Here is a 20,630-nt window from a genome sequence, read left to right as displayed (position 1 = left end):
GACCCACCTCTTCCATCAGGCATTCAGTCCGCTTATCTGACCTTCAGAAACTCCTAACTTTTATGTCTTATGTTGGTATATTTGTAAAGTGCTTTGAGTCTCACAGGGAGAAAAGCGCTATATAAATCGCAAATTATTATTATTATATATCTACTCCGCTGGAAGTCTCTGATAGATTATCCGCTGATGAGGGCATCTCCGAATCCTAGGAGGACACTCTTTCTAGGACGGAGTCGGGGACATCTAGGCCTCCGTCTGCAGAGGAGCCAGATTTTAAATTTAAGATGGAGCATTTGCGCTTCCTGTTAAAAGAGGTGCTTGCTACGTTAGAAGTTTCAGAACCGAAACTACCGGAGGAACCTTCGATCCCTAAGCTAGATAAAGTTTACAAGGACAGGGTGGTGCCACAAACCTTTCCAGTTCTCATTAAAATAGCTAATATTATTAAGAACGAATGGGAGAATCTCGGTTCATCTTTTTCCCCTTCGACTTCTTTTAAAAAAACAGTTCCCCGTTCCAGACGCTCAGCTCAAGCTGTGGGGGGCCATTCCTAAGGTGGATGGTGCTATTTCCACGCTCGCTAAGCGAACGACTATTCCGCTCGAGGATAGTTCTTCGTTTAAGGAGCCCATAGATAAAAAATTGGAGTCCATGTTGAGGAAGATGTTTCAACTTACGGGGTTCGTTTTTCAACCAGCAGTGGTAGTAGCTGTGGTGGCCAGAGCTGTTACCTATTGTATGGCACCCTGTCAGCTATGGTCGAGGTGGAGACTCCCATCGAGGAGATACAGGAACTAATTAAGGCCTTAAGGGTAGCTCATTCATTCATCTGCGATGCAAATATGCAGATTATTCACCTGAATGCCAAGACATCAGGTTTTTCTGTTCTAGCTAAAAGTCGTGGTCTGCGGACATGACTTCCAAGTCTAGATTACTTTCCCTCCCATTTCAGGGGAAGGTTCTCTTTGGTCCGGGTCTGGACTCTATAATATCCACGGTCACGGGGGGCAAGGGTGCCTTCCTACCGCAGGATAAAAAGAATAAAACTAAGGGGTCTATTTTTCATCCCTTTCGTTCGGACAAGTCTCAACGCCAACAGCCTGCCGCAAAGATCAAGCAGTCCAAGGGATCTTGGAAACCAGCTCACTCTTGGAACAAGACCAAGCAGAGTAAGAAGCCCGCCGAGACAAAATCGGCATGAAGGGACGGCCCCCGATCTGTCTCTGGATCGCGTAGGGGCAGACTATCTTTTTTTATGGAGGCCTGGATAAGAGGCGTTCAGGACCCTTGGGTTCTGGAGGTCATAGCCCAGGGCTACAGAATAAGGATTCAAGACTCATCCACCCAGAGGCAGATTTCTCCTGTCAAACCTATCTTCAAGACCAGAGAAGAGAGACGACTTCCTAGAATGTGTGAAGGGTCTTTCCTCTCTCTGAGTTATCGCCCCAGTCCCTCTAGCAGAAAGAGGTCTGGGGTATTATTCAAACCTTTTTGTGGTCCCCAAGAAGGAGGGCACGTTTTGCCCAATTCTAGACCTAAAGTGCCTAAACAAGTTTCTGTCTGTCCCATCATTCAAAATGGAGACGATCAGATAGATTCTGCCCCTAGTTCAAGAGGGGCAATTTATGAGGACAATAGATTTGAAGGATGCTTTCCTTCATGTGCCAATCAACGAGCACCACTTCAGGTTCCTAAGATTTGCATTTCTGGACCAATACTTCCAGTTTGTGGCCTTACCGTTCAGTCTGGCGACTGCCCCAAGAGTCTTCACGAAGATTCTGGGAGTGCTGCTCGCGGTGGCGCGAGCCAGAGGTATTGCGGTGGCCCCTTATCTGGACGATTATCTGGTCCAAGCCCCGTCCTGCAGTCTCGCAGAGGATCATTCGAGGGCTCTTCTTCTCCTTTGATCCCACGGATGAAAGATAAATGAAGGAAAGAGTTCTCTGGTGCCCAGCAACAGGGTGAAATTTCTGGGTACGATAATAGATTCCATATCCATGACAGATCAGAGACGTTCCAAGATTGCGTCCAACTGTCTTGCCTTTCAGACCTCCTCAAGGACATCTGTGGCCAGATGTATGGATGTGATTGGGCTCATGGTATCCAGTATAGATGTCATTTCATTTGCCAGGTTCCCAGACCTCTTCAGTTATGCATGTTGAGACAGTGGAACGACGATCACTCAGATCTAACCCAACAGATTTCTTTGGACAGCCGAGTGAGGGAATCCCTCTCTTGGTGGATCCGCCCAGGACAGCTGTCCCAGGGGACATCCTTCTTGAGACCATCCTGGGAGATTGTGACCACGACGCATGTCTATCAGGATGGGGTGCTGTTTGGGGTGCCAGAAGGGCACAGGGCAGATGGACTCGAGAGGAGTCGACTCTACTAAGAAATATTCTGGAACTTCGAGGGATATTCAATGCTTTGAGGGCTTGGCCCCACCTGGGGTCATCCCGATTCATCAGATCCAGTCGGACAACATTACCTCTGTGGTTTACATAACCATCAGGGGGGAACAAGAAGCTCCCTAGCCATGAGGGAAGTATCTCGGATTCTGGAATGGGCAGAAGCCCACAACTGTTCATTCTCAGCAATCCACATTCCGGGTGTGGACAACTGGGAAGCAGATTTTCTCAGCAGACAGTCGTTTCATCCGGGGGAATGGTCTCTCCATCCCAAGGTGTTTGCGGAGATCTGCAACAGATGGGGTACGCCGGAGATAGACCTCATGGCGTCCAGACTCAACTTCAAACTACCCAGATATGGGATGCAGTCCAGGGACACCCAGGCAGAGCTGACAGATGCCTTAGCGGTGTCTTGTGGGTTCAACCTAATTTACATTTTTCCACCATTGCCACTCCTTCCTCGAGTCGTGGCCCGAATCAAACGGGAGCAAGCTTCGACCATTCTGATGGCTCCATTGTGGCCGCGGAGGACGTGGTTTGCGAATATGGTGGGGATGTCAAGGTCTCCTCCTTGGAAGTTACCCTATTGCTGAGATCTTCTGGTTCAGGGTCCCATTCTACACCAAAATCTCGATTTTCTGAGGCTGACAGCGTGGAGATTGAATGCCTAGTCTTGGCCAAGAGAGGCTTTTCTGAGAGAGTGATCGATACTCTCATCCAGGCCAGGAAACCGGTCACTCGTCGCATCTATCAAAAGATGTGGAGGACCTAAGTATCCTGGAGTGAGGAACGTGGATATCCCTGGCAGAAAGTTAGGGTATCCAAGATTCTGGCTTTTCTCCAGGATGGACTGGATAAAGATCTTACTGCCAGTTCCTTAAGGGGACAGAAAGGAAAGGTTGTTTCATAATTTGGATGTGGTTTGGGCTCTGAAGTTTTATCTTCAGGCCACAAAGGAATTCAGACAGTCTTCGTCTTTATTTGTTGGGTATTCGGGGAAGTGCAAGGGGCAGAGGGCCTCTGCCACTTCGCTATCCTTTTGGTTGAGGAGCATGATCCATCTGGCCTATGAGACAGTGGGGCATAAGCCTCCTCAGAGGATTACGGCTCACTCAACTAGAGCTGTGGCCTCTTCTTGGGCCTTTAAGAATGAGGCCTCTATGGAGCAGATTTGTAAGGCAGCCACTTCTTTACATACTTTTGCAAAATTTTACAAATTTGATGTTTTTGCTTTGGCGGAAGCAGCTTTTGGGAGAAAGGTTCTGCAGGCTGTGGTGCCCTCAGTTTAGGGTCTGCCTCCTTCTGCCCTCCCGTTTTTTTAATTCAGTGTCCTCTAGAGCTTGGGTATTTATTCCCACAAGTAATGAATGAAGCAGTGGACTCTCCTCCCATTAAGATGGAAAACATAAATTATGCTTACTTGATAATTTCATTTCCATCTGTGGGAGGAGAGTCCACTGCTCCCGCCCGTTTCTCCGGTGGGCGGACCTAAATTTAGTATTATTCTTCTGGCACCATTTATACACCATCCTTTTTGATCTTACATTCATTTGACAACACATCTCCTCACCCCCCCCCCCACACACACACACAAGGCGTATGTGAAGTTTACCAGGTAAGGATTTTGACAAATCCCAGTACCCCATACCCTCCTCTTAACACTACTTCTCCAACTAAGAAACAAGTATTGATATCTATTTTGACTAAATACACACAAACCCCCCCCCCCCTTTTTTTTTCTCTCCTCTACCCCTCTCCCAGGAAAATTACGGTAAATACGATAGTACCTCTTAGATTCCTCACACTAAATGCTAAGGGGTTAAATACACCCACCAAGCGGAGCTTGCTAAAATCATTTAGTAAGAAACTAAAGGCAGACGTGATATTTTTACAAGAGATATTTTTAATATATCAACAGCGTCCATACAAATCCCCCCACTTCCCACATTCTCTGACAGCATCCTATACAGATAAAACACAAGGTGTTGCAATTGTCATTCATAAAAATGTACACTTTGAACAGATCTATCTAGACACAGACAAAAAAGACAGATACATCATATGCATATGTAAGCTCAATGGTAAAAAATGTACACTGTTAAACCTCTATGCACCCAATCAGCAACAAGTTAAATTTGTTAAGTCAGTTCTTTGTAAGATAGAATGCCTACGTCAGGGTTACATTTTGGTTGGGGTTGATTTCAATCTAGTATGGGATTCTGCAGTTGATAAAAAAAAAAAACAAGCAGGGTAAAACCATGGACTCCTACACAATGTCCTCAGCAGCTAAGTTTAGGAACCTAATACTACAAAATGACCTCTATGACGGACTCGCCATCCAGACAAAAGGGATTATACATTTTTCTCCTCCCCACACTGTACATGTTCTAGACTGGACTATTACCTAACAGATTCAAGATTACTAAATGACATTACAGACTCACGAATACATATATGCACGTGGTCTTACCATGATGCTGTCACAATGGATATATATGGTTCACACCACACCTCAAATAGTCCAGCTTGGAAATTCCCTAACTACCTATGAGAAGAGCCAGGTTTCTCCAAGGCTTAAATATACAGTACCAACAAATTCATTAAACTCAACCTTAATGGCCAGACTTTTTTCCAGACAGTATGGGCGGCATTGGCTCATACAAATTCCATTTTCAGGGCAATGGGTAGTTAAGGTTTTTGTTAGTTAGGTTTTTTATTTTGGGGGGTTGGTTGGGTGGTGGGTTTTACTGTCCAATGCCCTACAAAAGGCCCTTTTAAGGGCTATTGGTAGTTTATTGTAGGCTAGGTTTTGTTTTTTTTGGGGTGTTTTTTTTTTTTATTTTGATAGGGCTATTGGATTAGGTGTAATTCTTTTTTATTTTTGATAATTTCGTTTGTTATTTTTCATAATTTGGTAAAAACAAATTGTAATTGGATATTTTGTAATTTTTAGAGTTATGTTAGGATTTTGTTAATGTGTATTTTACTTTATTTAATTGGTAGTTAGTTTAATATTAGTTAAATAGTTATATTAGTTGAATTGTCAGTTTAAACTTAGTTTTTTTAATTTGACAGATAAGTTTTAATTTAATTTGATAGGGAAATTGTAATTTTAATATAAAGTTGGGGGTGTTAGGTTTAGGGGTTACTAGTTTAAATTAGTTTATTGTGATGTGGGGGGCTTTCGGGCTAGGGGTTAATAGTTTAATTTAGTATATTTCGTTGTGGGGGCTTTCGATTTAGGGGTTAATAGGTTTATTATAGTGGCGGCGGATTTAGGGGTTAATAACTTTAATATAGTGGGGGCGATGTGGGCAGAGGGCAGATTAGGGGTTTATAATATTTAAATAGTGTTTGCAAGGCGAGAGGGTGGCGGTTTAGGGGTTAATAACTTTATTATAGTGGTGACGATGTCAGGGAGCGGCAGAATAGGGGTTAATAAATTTTATTAGTGGCGGCGATGTCGGGAGCGGCAGATTAGGGTTAATAACTTCAATATAGTATTTTTGAAGCGGGAGGGCCTCGGTTTAGGGGTTAATAGGTAGTTTATGGGTGTTAGTGTACTTTGTAACACTTTAGTTATGAGTTTTATGTAACAGTTTTGTATTGTAAAACTCATAACTACTGCTTTTAGATTGCGAAATGGATCTTCTCTGTATAGGCTGAAACGCAAGCTTTTTAGCCTCACCGCAAAACTCGTAATGGGCAGCGCTATGGAAATCCCATGAAAAAACGTAATTTTTACGAGTGCAAGACTGACGTTGCGTTACAGGCTAAAAGGCTTGCGGTACAGCTATACCAACAAGACTCGTAATGATTGTGGTGCTGTTTTAACAATGAAATGACCATTATTTCAGCGTTAAAACACGAATGCAAAACTCATAATCTACAACCAATATGCTTCCTTTACCCCTTCCCCCCCCTTTTTTTCTCTCTTTTTCCTCCCCTCTTGCTTTTCTCTATCTCTCTCTCTCTCTCTCTCTCTCTCTCTCTCTCTCTCTCCTTTCACTTCTCATCTCTTCCCCTTCTTAGGGGAATACCTATTCAATAGATGATGGAATATTAGTAATTGTGTGATAGTTTTATGATGATTGTGAATCTGTCAAAAGGGATGTGATACTAAGGGCTTGATTTATCAATGCTGAGGCGTACAGGGGCGCGTATATGCGCCCCTATACGCCTCAGCTCGTCTGTGGCGGGGCGAAATTACCCGCAGGTAATTAACATTGCACACGAGCGCAATTTTGCGCTCACGTGCAATCCCGCCCCCTGCCCGCGCACAGCCAATCACGCGCGGGCAGGAGCTGTCAATCTCCTCGGTCGGACTCGACCGAGGAGATTTCATTTCGCCACAATAGAGGTGGCGAAGATGTTTGGGAAGCAGCGGTCTGGTGACCGCTGCTTGATAAATCGCGGCGAGCAAGTTCTTGTGAGAACTTGCTGCCGCAGGGGCTTGATAAATCTAGCCCTAAATGTTTGAGTTATATAAGGAGGTATGTCTGACTAGTTCATGGATAACTACTCACGTCATCTCATTTTTTCATGGACTGACTACGAGATGAAAGTTGAGAACATTCACAATGGGACTTCTCAAATCGAAATTTAGTTGTTATCCCCTTTTGATAACCAGATTTAAAGTTCAACTTATCCAGCAGTTTGGACTATTTGTTTGGATGATTTCTGAGACAAAACTAAAATAATACACAAAACAAAATATTGTTTCAAAAATATGTTTATTCTATGTATGTAACAATTACATTTTTTGTGAATACTAAAAAATTTTGTAAAAAAAAAAACAAACAAATGTTATATCAAAAACAAAACAAAAAAAACAGCTAAAAATCTACCATTGTATAACGCTTTATGTTTAACTGTATTTTAAGACTATTTTGTTTATCTGAATGTTTATTGGTCATTTTCTGTATCATTTAGTTTGTTTAATTTAATTAAAAAAAATCACATTCTCATTTCAGAACAATCAGAACTTATTTGTGTCTCGGGCTAATGAGCTGCAGAGGAAAGACAAGTACATGCAAGCTCTGTTTTCAATCCACGTGCGCAAGGTACAGCTCTAACACTGGATTGGGGGGGTCATGATTTGAAACCATATCTTTGCTAGGGTAACAAATACACAGTCTGTTTTTTCTTGTGATTGGCAGCTTTGTTTAATAACTGAAGAGTTTCTGAGGGTAGTGGGCTCTGTTCGTGGTCTTTTGTGGGTTTCTTCTGTAAAAAGGGCATTAAAGGGACAGTCTACACCAGAATTTTTAGATAATCCCTTTATTACCTATTCCCCAGTTTTGCATAACCAACACAGTTATATTAATATACTTTTAACCTCTGTGATTATCTTGTATCTAAGCCTCTGCAAACTGCCCCTTTATTTCGGTTCTTTTGACAGATTTCAGTTTAGCCAATCAGTGCCTGCTCCCAGATAACTTCACGTGCACGAGCACAGTGTTATCTATATGAAATACGTGAACTAACACCCTCTAGTGGTGAAAAACTGTTAAAATGCATTCTGAAAAGAGGTGGCCTTCAAGGTCTAAGAAATTAGCATATCAATCTCCTAGGTTAAGCTTTCAACTAAGTATACCAAGAGAACAAAGCAAAATTGGTGATAAAAGTAAATTGGAAAATTGTTTAAAATTACATGTTCTATCTGAATCATGAAAGTTTATTTTGACCTAGACTGTCCCTTTAACCTCCTGTGTTACGTTTCTGGTTATTTTCCTCTGTTCTTATCGGAGTTGGTCTCTTCTGGGTGTCTGTCTCTTGTTGATGTTTATGGGGTTTCTGGTCTGTAGACTGTCTCTATTTGTGTTTATGTTTGGTAGCTGCTTCCAACAATTACCAACAGTCTATAAGAATGAATCATTTCTTGACGTATAATTTATTTCATATCATTCTGAGGAATTGCAATCGTAAATTAACTTTATGATCACATTTAAGCTAAGTACAAGTTCCATAGAGTAAAAGTTAAGATGAGCCAAATTTTTATTAACGATGAAGCGATTAAAGGGACACTAAAGTAAAAATTAAACTTTCATGATGCAGGTTTAAAGGGTCAGGAAACCCCCAAAATACCATTCATGTTTCGGATAGAACATACAATTTTAAACAACTTTCAAATTTACTTTTATTATTAAAAATGCTTTATTTTCTTGTTATCCTTTACTGAAGGAGCATCACTGCACTACTGCCAGCTAGTTGAACACATCTAGCGACAAATGTATGCAGGCACCAATCACCAGCTAGCTCGCACTAGGGTAGGATTTGTGTGTACCAAGAGAAAAAAGCCCCTTTTAAAAAAAGGAGTGACTTCAAAAGTGTCTTAAAATTGCACGCGCTATCTGATTCTTGCACGTTTAATTTTTTTTCCTATCCCTTTTAAAGACTTTCCAATTTATTTCCATTACCAAATTGTACACATTCTTTTCATATTCATACTTTCTAAGGTACCGGCTACTAGTAAGCATGTTTAAGAGTTAACATTGTATACATTTATGAGTCTGAATGATACAGGGGGCTGACAAATTTAAAGGGACAGTATACAACAATTGTCATATGACTGCATGTAATAGACACTACTATAAAGAATAAGATGCACTTATACTGATATAAAAATCTAGTATACAACTATTTAAAACTTACTTAGAAGCTCTCAGTTTAGCTCTGTTGAAAAGGCAGCTGGAAAGCCCACTGCAAGTAAGAAATAAGACACTACCCCCTCCCCCTTCTTTTGCATATGAAAAGCCTTTACACAAACAGCAGCAAGCTGGAGGAGGAATACATCAGTATTCTCCTAAAACTTTGGGGCTTGATTAGGAGTCTGAAAATCAGAGCAATGTTATTTAAAAATAAGCAAAACTATATTAAAAAAACAACTTTATGGGCTATATAAATAGATCATCTACAAGACATTTATGCAAAGAAAAAATGTGTATAATGTCCCTTTAAGTAAATTTGGAAATTTGTCAGAAACAACATCTGTTCTTTTAAAATTCAGAGTAATCTATTTGCATTGTCTTTTTTATTATGCACTTGTGGCTTAATGCTTTTCTTTTGTATTTAATGGTGCTTTAAAAATATACAAGAACGTGCACTGACTATAGTAAAATTGTGTGTTTGTTAGGGTGTTGGACTCTGGGTTTTGCCATTGTTAGTTTCTGGTGGGTGACTTGTGTCATTTCATTTTAGGTGAACAGATTTAATAAGGTAGAAGACCGCGCCATCTTTATCACAGACCGCCACTTGTACAAGATGGATCCGGAAAAACAGTATAAAGTGATGAGCAGCACACCACTTTATAATGTAAGTGAGACAGGGTGCACAGAGTGTGTCAATGGACTGACTAGAATGAGATCCAGTGTGCCTTTGTCCCTTATTGTGAGCGATAGGTACAGAATTCTATGTCATCCGGTAGGGTACGGAAAGTTTACTTGTCTGCCTGCATCTCTGTCTATGGGCAGGGACACATAATAAGACCATAAAATCCTTGTTTACTTGCTAACCCTCAGTATAGATACTGGTATCTATATCAGTCCAAGTGAGGAAAGGAAAATGTGCTATAACTAACTGTGTCACTCTGAGAAGGGGGGGGGGGGTGCAGAGCATATGGGCACTTGTTATCTCCTGTCAATGTCACTTTATCACCCCCTAGGTGTAGGGACAAATCCCTTGTCTGTATAGGTGGCTGCCTTTTGGAGAGTCTGAGGGGGAGTGAAAATAAAGCATGAGGAAGGTAGCAAGAGTGATTCAAGCATAATAGAAACATGCGGGGGATAGCTGAAATCAGCATTACTGGATTTTGCAGCGGGGCTTTACATCTTCATCCAAAAGAATCACATTGCCATGACAACTACATGGGGGATGGGTTACCATAGTAACCTCTATGGATACAGGACCAGCTTATGAGTGGTCAAGCATACCATCCTATTATCTCCACTCAATCCTCTCCCTGTCTGTGCACGCCATTTTTATTTCACATTTTATTCTTTTTGTTCTCCCTCTGTCATCATGTATCTTTTTATTTGCTTTATTCTCTCTCTTCCTTCTTTCTTTTAGTCACATATTGTTTATTCCTACTTTTTTCACTCACCTTTTATGCCTTCTTGTTCATATCTTCTTTTTATGTCCCAATATTCTTTCTTTTCTGTACTCAGTTATTAGTCTCATTTTCTATCCCTATTATTGTCATGTATTTTCATCCTATTTCTCTCCTCTCTACTTTTTGTTCTTTTCACATATGCTTTAATTTATATAATTTTATCTGTGCAACCATACGAGGTAGAGTTGTACAGGACACAAAATACAAACTGAATTCAAATGGTTGAAAATAAGTAATATTATACATGTTTAAATAGGAGAGATATTAAATGAATTAAATATACAAACTGTCCATACACAGTATTTGACCATCTAGAAATATCAAGGAAAGGTCACTGAGTAACTTGTTATATTGTAAATAATCACTGTGTGTAATGTAGTAGTCAATACACAAGGCCAGAGAAGGAGCCATACACCTTGGTATTTGATTGAAAAAAGTAATAAGTCAATAGGTATATCTGAAATGTGTAAAGATACAGTATGGAAATCCATTTACCTTTGCCGCAAGAGGTTAAAAAAAAAATATATTCTATATATGCAATACGAAAATATACATTACTCATTGGTTGATAGGAACAACTGTCAGAGTTATGTTTGTTAACAGGGATAAGCTTCCACGTACATGACAAAAACCTTGACATGAAAATTCTGTAAGCTGTAAAACATTTAAAACAAATCCTCTTTAAGATGTTCAATTAGGTATGTTTTACCATTTTAGTTTGAAAGTGTACTCAATTTGTGGATAAATATAAGGTTGTTCTGGACCCCTATCCTAGACACTGACACTAGACTGTAATGCCATAGCAACATACAATGGTTTATTTCCAACTCATCTGATGGGCTTATGCTTTGTTCAGCTCATACCTACCATAAAAATTGTGTTAAGCTCTTTTTAATTAAGGGCTAAAATCAAAACCTTTCATGATTGATGGATTTTTTTTTAGCAAATTTGTGACATTAAATTGCATTTTGCCATTACTGATTTAAAATCCCACCAGAGTATGCGGTATATGTATTTGCATGCTCCTGTTGGTGCAGTGGCAGTACAATTTGTAAACAGGGAAGAACTGACATTGATTTCTGCCTGTAAGACAGGGTAAGTTGAGATAGTCAGTTGTAGAGACATTAGACTAGCTGAAGTAGAGAGAATTATAGCACAGATACGAGAAGGACAACAAGGCACCCAACATGGATGATTTAAAATGGAGAAAAAAGGTATTGGAGAATTACAGTGAAAACATATGCAGGAGAACAGGTAAAAAGCACAGGGTACACATGAGGTAGTTGAGGCTAAAGATAGCTATATGAAAAGGATTCAAAGGGAGTGGAATGGGAGTAGCAGATATCAAGATTTTGAATTTAATTCTGTGGAAAATAGAGAGCAATGAAGGAAAAGTAATGTTAGCTGTGAGACAGAGACTGAATCTTGTCCCAGACATTTAATTCTGGATTTGCACAAGGAGACTCATATAAAGTGTATAGCAGTCAACACTGTGTAAAATAAACAGGCTTCATGAGATAATGTACTAGACGCTGTGCTTTTGGGTAGAAAACCAATAGTCCTAGTGAATTAATGGTCTTTACTCAGATGTCCTCTGTGACCACTAACACTGGCCTCTTCTTATTTTCCCCTCCAGGTATCCGGCATCAGTGTGACAAATGGAAAGGATCAGCTTGTGGTCTTCCACACAAAGGATCACAAAGACCTGATTGTGTGTCTGGACTCTATTGGGCAGGCCCAAAATGAGAGCCTTGTAGGGGAGCTGGTTGGCGTTTTGGCTAACCACTTCAAGAGGTGAGTGAAATGCAAGGTGTTTAGTGAGAAGGCACTGTGACCATTCATAGTATTTCAGCTGTCACTCCATCATTTTTACTCATAGCTTTGTTCTTTTACCTCCCCTTGTCTACCCCACTCGTAACCATGATTTTTGCTCTTGTCCTCTCCCCTTCACATTCCTGCCTATTTCTCTTTTTTCATTCACTGTTCTCTGCATCTTTATTTTTTAGAGTTCCAATTTCTATTTGACTATTTTGTAACACCTTTGTCTGGTCTTGTACCCTCAAGACCTTTGCCAGGTCTAACCATACCAGCTCATTTCCTCTGCGCAGGGATCGGTTAGCCTTCAGTTTAGTCCTCTTATGAACTAGCAAGTGAAATTCAGGATTGTACTGCTGCAGATTACACTAAAAACAATTGGTTTCTTATAAAAGCCCATATCTAGACATGCTCCAAAAATAAATTATTTTGAAATTAGTGTGAAACCATCTTGAAACAATCTCTGCATTAACAATCCATAACGCTAGTCTTTTATTATACAAAAAACCTTTGCAATATACTTTCATTTGATTATTTCTATAATTTAAGTCTGAAAATTGTGGGGTTTCCACTTTTGAGAATTGGAAGTGCACACTGCAGATTTCACAAGCCTAACTACATATCTGTTCCTATGATTTTGCTAGGCAATGACAGTATTTTAGTAAAAAGTCTTTGGGCATCTCTAAATAACTTACGTAGCGGGTAATGTTTGGCTATAGGAAAAAACTTAAGTAAAATTGTGTTAATGCACTCCAAAAATTTACACTAGTATGTTAATTTATTGTAAGACTGCAGGAAAATATTGTAATTACAAGGTGTTTGCTTTCCCTTCTAAGGTTTGTTGCCATATAAGTACACTCCACTCTTTGTGCACTATGACATGCCATAATCCTGATAGTAAAACTGCTGTTTGCTGTTACAGATATATAAATATATAATTTATAATTCCAGCTCAGTATGGGGCCTTTCTCACTCAATATATCAACCTATAGTGACTGTATTAGATATACTCAATTGAGCACACTTCTGTATATCAAATATATATATATATGTGCACAATACATCTTCTAAAATTACCACCATTCTAAAAACACAATATGTTTTAAAAAATAAACTAATTTCTGAAGTAACGTGAATTTGTATTGACAAATCCAACATCCTTCCTGTAGAAGGAGTTTTTTTCTCATAATCTCTTCTCCAATCCTTCTCAACTTTTTATATTACTATATATGAAACATGTTTTTGTATTACCCATGTATAGTTCTTTAAAGTGTTTATAAATGATATGGTGATCCCTTCAATCAGTCTCCATGGGGTGCTCTTTAATGATTTCTCTTACGTTTCACCCACATAGTGGAAACCACATGTACATTGTAGCGTATTATCTTGATTGTTAATTGGATCTTGTATTTATTGGTGTATAACCGTTTTTAAAAAATGTTTTAGGATAGAGTATTGATTTTATATTTATTTCAATATTTTTTATTGTTGGTCATGTCAGTATATAGCAGGGTTATAATACAATTTATTTGTTATTATTCTTTAAAACAAACCCCCAATTAAAATGTATATACAAAACAATTAAAATTAATACAAATTCCTAAATTCTTTAGATTAGTTAAAATTTATAAACACATTGAATTATATTTATAGAAACCAGATTATGAATCAGATGAAACACACATTTTTGCTGTTATAAGATCCTTACAAAGATCATAAAAGATGCACCTTTACAATATACTTTATTCACAGTGAATTGCATTAAAATCAGTCGCATTTAAAATACCACAATGAAATACCAGAGTATGGATCTCTAACTTAACCAGTGCTTAGTTAAACAATATAACAAGATGCTTTAACAGCCAATTTATCTGAGCTGAAATAAACTCTTTTTTAGCTATAATTAAGGCAAGTTCTAAAATATATATAGTTGCAAATAACTTAATGCACATCAGAAAGATTTATTTACAATAATAGGCCTGACTTAGAAATATGAAATACAAAGGACCTTTATCTAGCAAATAAATTATTTAGCAATAATGAATAGTTAAACTACATAGGACTATGAACATAAGCTTAAAATACCACTTGTGCTCTTTAAATTACTAGCTTCAATTACTGTAACAACAATGAATGTATTTGCTTTAAAATATTAATTTATAGTCACTGCTATACGTTACTACATCAACCAATTGAGTATCGCAGCTTTCTCCAATAAGTCCAATTTCACCTCATAAATTAAGAGGTATTTTTGCAAGATGGATGAAAGTTAGGCCCAGGGTTGCTTTATAGAGACTGGATTCCAAGGCAACACTTTGTCAGTCAAAATTCAGCAGCCAAAAAAGACCTTTCTTTTCTCTTGCATGGGATTATATCACTTGATATATCCCACCCCTTTTTATTCTAATCATTGGTGAAATTGGGATGCGCACCACGGAAGCTGTCTTTCCACTTGCCCTCTGAGCTTGTCTCTCATTGGCTCATCTTGCTCTGCATGTGTTCCAATAGTTAATTTGTTTGGATGTCATACCAGTTTTAATCCATTAGGGGGTAGCAGATAACCAGAAATGCAGTTTCATTTTTAATACTGCTAACAGTAAACTATATCATTTAATTTTATATTTAATATACTAACTATTTTCTGATATCAATACACTATGGCCTAGATTTAGAGTTTGGCGGTAGCCGTGAAAACCAGCGTTAGAGGCTCCTAACGCTGGTTTTAGGCTACCGCAGTATTTGGAGTCAGTCAGGAAAGGGTCTAACGCTCACTTTTGAGCCGCGACTTTTCCATACCGCAGATCCCCTTACGTCAATTGCGTATCCTATCTTTTCAATGGGATCTTTCTAACTCCGGTATTTAGAGTCGTGGCTGAAGTGAGCGTTAGAAATCTAATGACAAAACTCCAGCCGCAGAAAAAAGTCAGTAGTTAAGAGCTTTCTGGGTTAACGCCGGTTCATAAAGCTCTTAACTACTGTGCTCTAAAGTACACTAACACCCATAAACTACCTATGTACCCCTAAACCGAGGTCCCCCCACATCGCCGCCACTCGATTACATATTTTTAACCCCTAATCTGCCGACCGCCACCTACGTTATACTTATGTACACCTAATCTGCTGCCCCTAACACCGCCGACCCCTATATTATATTTATTAACCCCTAATCTGCCCCCCTCAACGTCGCCTCCACCTGCCTACACTTATTAACCCCTAATCTGCCGAGCGGACCGTACCGCTACTATAATAAAGTTATTAACCCCTAATCTGCCTCACTCCCGCCTCAATAACCCTATAATAAATAGTATTAACCCCTAATCTGCCCTCCCTAACATCGCCGACACCTAACTTCAATTATTAACACCTAATCTCACCGCTACTGTAATAAATGGATTAACCCCTAAAGCTAAGTCTAACCCTAACACCCCCTTAAATTACATATAATTTAAATCTAACGAAATAAATTAACTCTTATTAAATAAATTATTCCTATTTAAAGCTAAATACTTACCTGTAAAATAAACCCTAATATAGCTACAATATAAATTATAATTATATTATAGCTATTTTAGGATTTATATTTATTTTACAGGTAACTTTGTATTTATTTTAACCAGGTACAATAGCTATTAAATAGTTAAGAACTATTTAATAGCTAAAATAATTACAAATTTACCTGTAAAATAAATCCTAACCTAAGTTACAATTAAACCTAACACTACACTATCAATAAATAAATTAAATAAAATACCTACAATTACCTACAATTAAACCTAACACTACACTATCAATAAATGAATTAAATACAATATCTACAAATAAATACAATTAAATAAACTAACTAAAGTACAAAAAATAAAAAAGAACTAAGTTACAAAAAATAAAAAAATATTTACAAACATTAGAAAAATATTACAACAATTTTAAACTAATTACACCTACTCTAAGCCCCCTAATAAAATAACAAAGCCCCCCAAAATAAAAAAATGCCCTACCCTATTCTAAATTACAAAAGTTCAAAGCTCTTTCTCCAACATAGGTGTGTCCGGTCCACGGCGTCATCCTTACTTGTGGGATATTCTCTTCCCCAACAGGAAATGGCAAAGAGCCCAGCAAAGCTGGTCACATGATCCCTCCTAGGCTCCGCCTTCCCCAGTCATTCTCTTTGCCGTTGCACAGGCAACATCTCCACGGAGATGGCTCAGAGTTTTTTGGTGTTTAAATGTAGTTTTTATTCTTCAATCAAGAGTTTGTTATTTTAAAATAGTGCTGGTATGTACTATTTACTCTGAAACAGAAAAGAGATGAAGATTTCTGTTTGTAAGAGGAAAATTATTTTAGCAACCGTTACTAAAATCGATGGCTGTTTCCACACAGGACTGTTGAGAGGAATTAACTTCAGTTGGGGGAAACAGTGAGCAGACTTTTGCTGCTTGAGGTATGACACATTTCTAACAAGATGCTGGAAGCTGTCATTTTCCCTATGGGATCCGGTAAGCCATTTTTATTAAATAAGAATAAAGGGCTTCACAAGGGCTTTAAAGACTGGTAGACATTTTTCTGGGCTAAAACGATTGATTTATAAGCATTTTTAATAGTTTATAGCTTTGAGGAGTTATTTTATTCTTGGGAATTATGTTAAAGAAACGGCAGGCACTGTATTGGACACCTTTTTCACTGGGGGCCTTCTCTAATCATAGGCAGAGCCTCATTTTCGCGCCACTAATGCGCAGTTGTTTTTGGGAAGCAAGGCATGCAGATGCATGTGTGAGGAGCTCAGATACATAGAAAAAGCTTACTGAAGGCGTCATTTGGTATCGTATTCCCCTCTGGGCTTGGTTGGGTCTCAGCAAAGCAGATACCAGGGACTGTATAGGGGTTAAATATAAAAACGGCTCCGGTTCCGTTATTTTAAGAGTTAAAGCTTTCAAATTTGGTGTGCAATACTTTTAAGGCTTTGACACTGTGGTGAAATTTTGGTGAATTTTGAACAATTCCTTCATACTTTTTCACATATTCAGTAATAAAGTGTGTTCATTTTAAAATTTAAAGTGACAGTAACGGTTTTATTTTAAAACGTTTTTTGTACTTTGTTATCAAGTTTATGCCTGTTTAACATGTCTGAACTATCAGATAGACTATGTTCTGTATGTGAGGAAGCCAAGGTTCCTTCTCATTTAAATAGATGTGATGTATGTGACAAACAATTTAGAGAAAATGATGCCCAAGATGATTCCTCAAGTGAGGGGAGTAAGCATGGTACTGCATCATCCCCTCCTTCGTCTACGCCAGTCTTGCCCACACAGGAGGCCCCTAGTACATCTAGTGCGCCAATACTCCTTACCATGCAACAATTAACGGCTGTAATGGATAATTCTATCAGAAACATTTTAGCCAAAATGCCCACTTATCAGCGAAAGCGCGACTGCTCTGTTTTAGAAAATACTGAAGAGCACGAGGACGCTGATGATAATGGTTCTGACATGCCCCTACACCAGTCTGAGGGGGCCAGGGAGGTTTTGTCTGAGGGAGAAATTTCAGATTCAGGGAAAATTTCTCAACAAGCTGAACCTGATGTGATTACATTCAAATTTAAATTGGAACATCTCCGCGCTCTGCTTAAGGAGGTGTTGTCTACTCTGGATGATTGTGACAATTTGGTCATTCCAGAGAAATTATGTAAGATGGACAAGTTCCTAGAGGTCCCGGGGCCCCCCGAAGCTTTTCCTATACCCAAGCGGGTGGCGGACATTGTAAACAAAGAATGGGAAAGGCCCGGCATACCTTTTGTCCCTCCCCCTATATTTAAGAAATTATTTCCTATGGTCGACCCCAGAAAGGACGTATGGCAGACAGTCCCCAAGGTCGAGGGGGCGGTTTCTACTCTAAACAAACGCACTACTATCCCTATAGAAGATAGTTGTGCTTTCAAAGATCCTATGGATAAAAAATTAGAGGGTTTGCTTAAAAAGATGTTTGTTCAGCAAGGTTACCTTCTACAACCAATTTCATGCATTGTTCCTGTCACTACAGCAGCGTGTTTCTGGTTCGATGAACTAGAAAAGTCGCTCGATAAAGATTCTTCTTATGAGGAGATTATGGACAGAGTTCACGCTCTTAAATTGGCTAACTCTTTTACTTTAGACGCCACTTTGCAATTAGCTAGATTAGCGGCGAAAAATTCAGGGTTTGCTATTGTGGCGCGCAGAGCGCTTTGGCTAAAGTCTTGGTCAGCGGATGCGTCCTCCAAGAACAAATTGCTTAACATACCTTTCAAGGGGAAAACGCTGTTTGGCCCTGACTTGAAAGAGATTATTTCAGATATCACTGGGGGTAAGGGCCACGCCCTTCCTCAGGATAGGTCTTTTAAGGCTAAAAATAAACCAAATTTTCGTCCCTTTCGCAGAAACGGACCAGCCTCAAGTTCTACATCCTCTAAGCAAGAGGGTAATACTTCTCAAACCAAGCCAGCCTGGAGGCCAATGCAAGGCTGGAACAAAGGTAAGCAGGCCAAGAAACCTGCCACTGCTACCAAGACAGCATGAGATGTTGGCCCCCGATCCGGGACCGGATCTGGTGGGGGGCAGACTTTCTCTCTTCGCTCAGGCTTGGGCAAGAGATGTTCTGGATCCTTGGGCGCTAGAAATAGTCTCCCAAGGTTATCTTCTGGAATTCAAGGAGCTACCCCTGAGGGGAAGGTTCCACAGGTCTCAATTGTCTTCAGACCAATCTTAGATCTCAAGATCCTAAACAAATTTCTCAAGGTTCCATCGTTCAAAATGGAAACCATTCGGACAATTCTTCCTACCATCCAGGAAGGTCAATTCATGACCACGGTGGATTTAAAGGATGCGTATCTACATATTCCTATCCACAAGGAACATCATCAGTTCCTAAGGTTCGCCTTTCTGGACAAGCATTACCAGTTTGTGGCACTTCCATTCGGATTAGCCACTGCTCCAAGAATTTTCACAAAGGTACTAGGGTCCCTTCTAGCGGTGCTAAGACCAAGGGGCATTGCAGTAGTACCTTACTTGGACGACATACTGATTCAAGCGTCGTCTCTGCCACAAGCAAAGGCTCATACGGACATTGTCCTGGCCTTTCTCAGATCTCACGGGTGGAAAGTGAACGTAGAAAAAAGTTCTCTATCCCCGTCAACAAGAGTTCCCTTCTTGGGAACATTAATAGACTCCGTAGAAATGAGGATTTTTCTGACAGAGGCCAGAAAATCAAAACTTCTAAGCTCTTGTCAAGTACTTCATTCTGTTCTTCTTCCTTCCATAGCGCAGTGCATGGAAGTAATAGGTTTGATGGTCGCGGCAATGGACATAGTTCCTTTTGCGCGAATTCATCTAAGACCATTACAACTGTGCATGCTCAGTCAGTGGAATGGGGATTATACAGACTTGTCTCCGACGATACAAGTAGATCAGAGAACCAGAGATTCACTCCGTTGGTGGCTGACCCTGGACAACCTGTCACAAGGGATGAGCTTCCGCAGACCAGAGTGGGTCATTGTCACGACCGACGCCAGTCTGGTGGGCTGGGGCGCGGTCTGGGAACCCCTGAAAGCTCAGGGTCTTTGGTCTCGGGAAGAATCTCTTCTCCCGATAAATATTCTGGAACTGAGAGCGATATTCAATGCTCTCAAGACTTGGCCTCAGCTAGCAAAGACCAAATTCATAAGGTTTCAATCAGACAACATGACGACTGTTGCGTATATCAACCATCAGGGGGGAACAAGGAGTTCCCTGGCGATGGAAGAAGTGACCAAGATAATTCAATGGGCGGAGACTCACTCCTGCCACTTGTCTGCAATCCACATCCCAGGAGTGGAAAATTGGGAAGCGGATTTTCTGAGTCGTCAGACATTTCATCCGGGGGAGTGGGAACTCCATCCGGAAATCTTTGCCCAAATAACTCAATTGTGGGGCATTCCAGACATGGATCTGATGGCGTCTCGTCAGAACTTCAAGGTTCCTTGCTACGGGTCCAGATCCAGGGATCCCAAGGCGACTCTAGTGGATGCACTAGTAGCACCTTGGAGCTTCAACCTAGCTTATGTGTTCCCACCGTTTCCTCTCATTCCCAGGCTGGTAGCCAGGATCAAACAGGAGAGGGTATCGGTGATCTTGATAGCTCCTGCGTGGCCACGCAGGACTTGGTATGCAGATCTGGTGAATATGTCATCGGCTCCACCATGGAAGCTACCTTTGAGACAGGACCTTCTTGTTCAAGGTCCGTTCGAACATCCGAATCTGGCCTCACTCCAACTGACTGCTTGGAGATTGAAC

The 20,630-nt window shown here is 39.9% G+C and overlaps 1 protein-coding gene across 1 annotated transcript in view; it reads left to right on the top strand.

Moving 5' to 3' along the window:
* MYO1D (myosin ID) overlaps nt 1-20,630 on the top strand; it is a 361,825-nt gene that overhangs the window by 293,235 nt on the left and 47,960 nt on the right. The window contains exons 19-21 of the mRNA XM_053699796.1: nt 7,382-7,471; nt 9,609-9,722; nt 12,155-12,312. Of these exons, the coding sequence (XP_053555771.1) occupies nt 7,382-7,471; nt 9,609-9,722; nt 12,155-12,312 (362 nt within the window). The remainder of the gene's footprint in view (nt 1-7,381; nt 7,472-9,608; nt 9,723-12,154; nt 12,313-20,630) is intronic.

This window comes from Bombina bombina, chromosome 1 (genome assembly GCF_027579735.1).
Source record: "Bombina bombina isolate aBomBom1 chromosome 1, aBomBom1.pri, whole genome shotgun sequence".
In the NCBI taxonomy this organism is placed as follows: domain Eukaryota; kingdom Metazoa; phylum Chordata; class Amphibia; order Anura; family Bombinatoridae; genus Bombina; species Bombina bombina.
Note: the sequence above shows the minus strand (reverse complement) of the source record. Positions and strands in the feature narration are given on the sequence as shown.